The sequence below is a fragment of the Arachis ipaensis genome, chromosome B10 (genome assembly GCF_000816755.2).
Source record: "Arachis ipaensis cultivar K30076 chromosome B10, Araip1.1, whole genome shotgun sequence".
NCBI classification, from domain to species: Eukaryota; Viridiplantae; Streptophyta; class Magnoliopsida; order Fabales; family Fabaceae; genus Arachis; species Arachis ipaensis.
In genome coordinates, this window is record NC_029794.2 from 6,745,261 (window position 1) to 6,747,401 (window position 2,141).

The window sequence follows — 2,141 nt, forward strand, 5'->3', positions numbered from 1 at the left end:
AAAAAAAAAATATATTATAACTTATTAATAATAACGTTATTAATATTCACATCATTGGTATAAATTTAATATTAGAACACGATTCAACCCGTTTTATCCCACACATTATATATTAAAATACACAACATGGATAATTGATTTAGGATAAAAATTTAAGTGTAGTCAACTTCACGTAAAGTTGATAGATGAGAGCCGTTAAATAATTTAAATGATTTGAATAAATTTTCATGTCTCTCAGTTATCAACTTGACGTGAACTTAAATTCCACCTTGATTTAGTGATGGTGAAAACTCATGTGTAATCGACTTCACATGAAGTTGATACCCGATAGTCGTTAGATAATTTGACTGAATTGACTAAACTTTTATCTCACGGCTCTCAGATATCAACTTTACGTGAAGTCGACTTCCCTTGAGTTTTTACCTTTAGTGACATGCATATACTTGATATTATTTTGAGATGAGTAGTGAGCATAGCTTAATCAATAGGGACGTTGGCCTTCAATGTTGCCGGGTGGGTCATAGCTGCAGATAACGAACTCCCAATGGTTGTTACACTTAGCTCTTGCGCACCCAACATGAACCGAATCACGCCACACTATCTGAGTGTAATGCAGGCACTCATCGTTAACGCATGAGTTTGAGTGGTAGTCATAATTTGGCTTCTCCGTCAACCAAAACTTCACGGCGTCAGAGCCCTTCATGTCGCCGTAGCCTTCGGCGATGTTCTCGCCGTAAGGCCCCATGGAGTGTTCCAGGTTGCAGTCCGGGATCCTCTCGTTGGCGTAGCGCTGAGCGTAGGCTTCAAGTGTGTGGTTCCATGAGAGTGGACCCACACCAACCTCTTCACGAGCCTCATTGTGAACTGAAAGGAAGTCTTCAGGGGTATTTTGGGCAAAACATATTGTCCACATGAAGAAGAAAAAAATAAGGGCTAATAAGATAACATTCACATTCATTTTGTTTGCTTGTTTTCCTCTCAATTTCTTTTCTTCTCTGTTGGATGTGTCTGAAGAATTTGTTGTTCAATCTTCGGTATTTATAGAATGAGAATGGTGCGCATTAAGCCATAACATTTTTTTTCTTGTTAATTATTATATGATTGTAGTGGTTGGCCTTATAGTTCTACTTTTCAAGATTCCCTACTGAAAAGGAAGTGGTAACAACAATAGAGAAATCCAGCAACTTAATATTTTTTTACGGTGAAAATTCAGATGAAGTCGATTTTATGTAAAGTTGATATGTGAGAGCTGTTAAATAAAAATTTAGTCAAATAAGTTAAATCATCTAACGACTCTTAAGTATCAACTTCATGTAAAATCAACTGCACCTGAGTTTCTACTTTTTTTTATAGTGTCTTTTGTTTGGTGTCTAACTTTATTTAAATTATTTTTTATAATAATTTTAAAATATTTAAAAATTTTAAACTTTTAAATTTAAAATTAATTATTTAACCTATTTTAACAATTAAACAATATTTTTTAAGAATCATATCAAACACTATTTTTTAATTTCTTATTTTGGTTTATTGAATATAAAACTCGATCGGCTGGAAAAAGTTAACTAGTTAATGGCTTTGGATAGTGGGAGAAAAAAAAGGGAACACTAATTAGATTCAGATACAACAAACAAATATTCATAAACTAGTTTCCAAACTTGATATTAATTATATAGTTTGACAAATCTCTTAGTTTTATAAATAAAGTAATTACATTCAATAATGACAATATTATGCTACCATAATTTCTGAGTCAAAATTATTTTATATTTTCATTTTCATATATGTTAATTAATTAACAACAACAATAATAACAATGCTGTTAATAGCTAGATACTTTAATGCCTTTTTTTCTTCTAAGCACGCACATGCAACTATACTGAACTCAAATTTGTTACCATCTTTTCATTAAAAAAAAAAACGTTTTTTTAATGACAACGTTTTAGTAGAAAATTAAGTTAATTTGTTTCTTTTTCTCTACCGCCAAGAAAAAGGCTGGAAAATATTACGGGCCAATAAATTTAGTAAGAAAAAAATTAAATGGTTCAAAAATATTAGTCACCTAACATTTCTTTTCTGACCTGGTGATTCAGGTGAGTTTTTTTACATAAATAACCTGATAAATACTACAAAATCAATAATAA

The 2,141-nt window shown here is 31.3% G+C and overlaps 1 protein-coding gene across 1 annotated transcript; it reads right to left on the minus strand.

Moving 5' to 3' along the window:
• LOC107621592 (basic form of pathogenesis-related protein 1) lies at nucleotides 37-1,062 on the minus strand. The gene has a single exon (XM_016323626.2). The coding sequence runs from the start codon at nucleotides 956-958 to the stop codon at nucleotides 482-484; it is 477 nt and encodes a 158-aa protein (XP_016179112.1). The 5' UTR covers nucleotides 959-1,062; the 3' UTR covers nucleotides 37-481.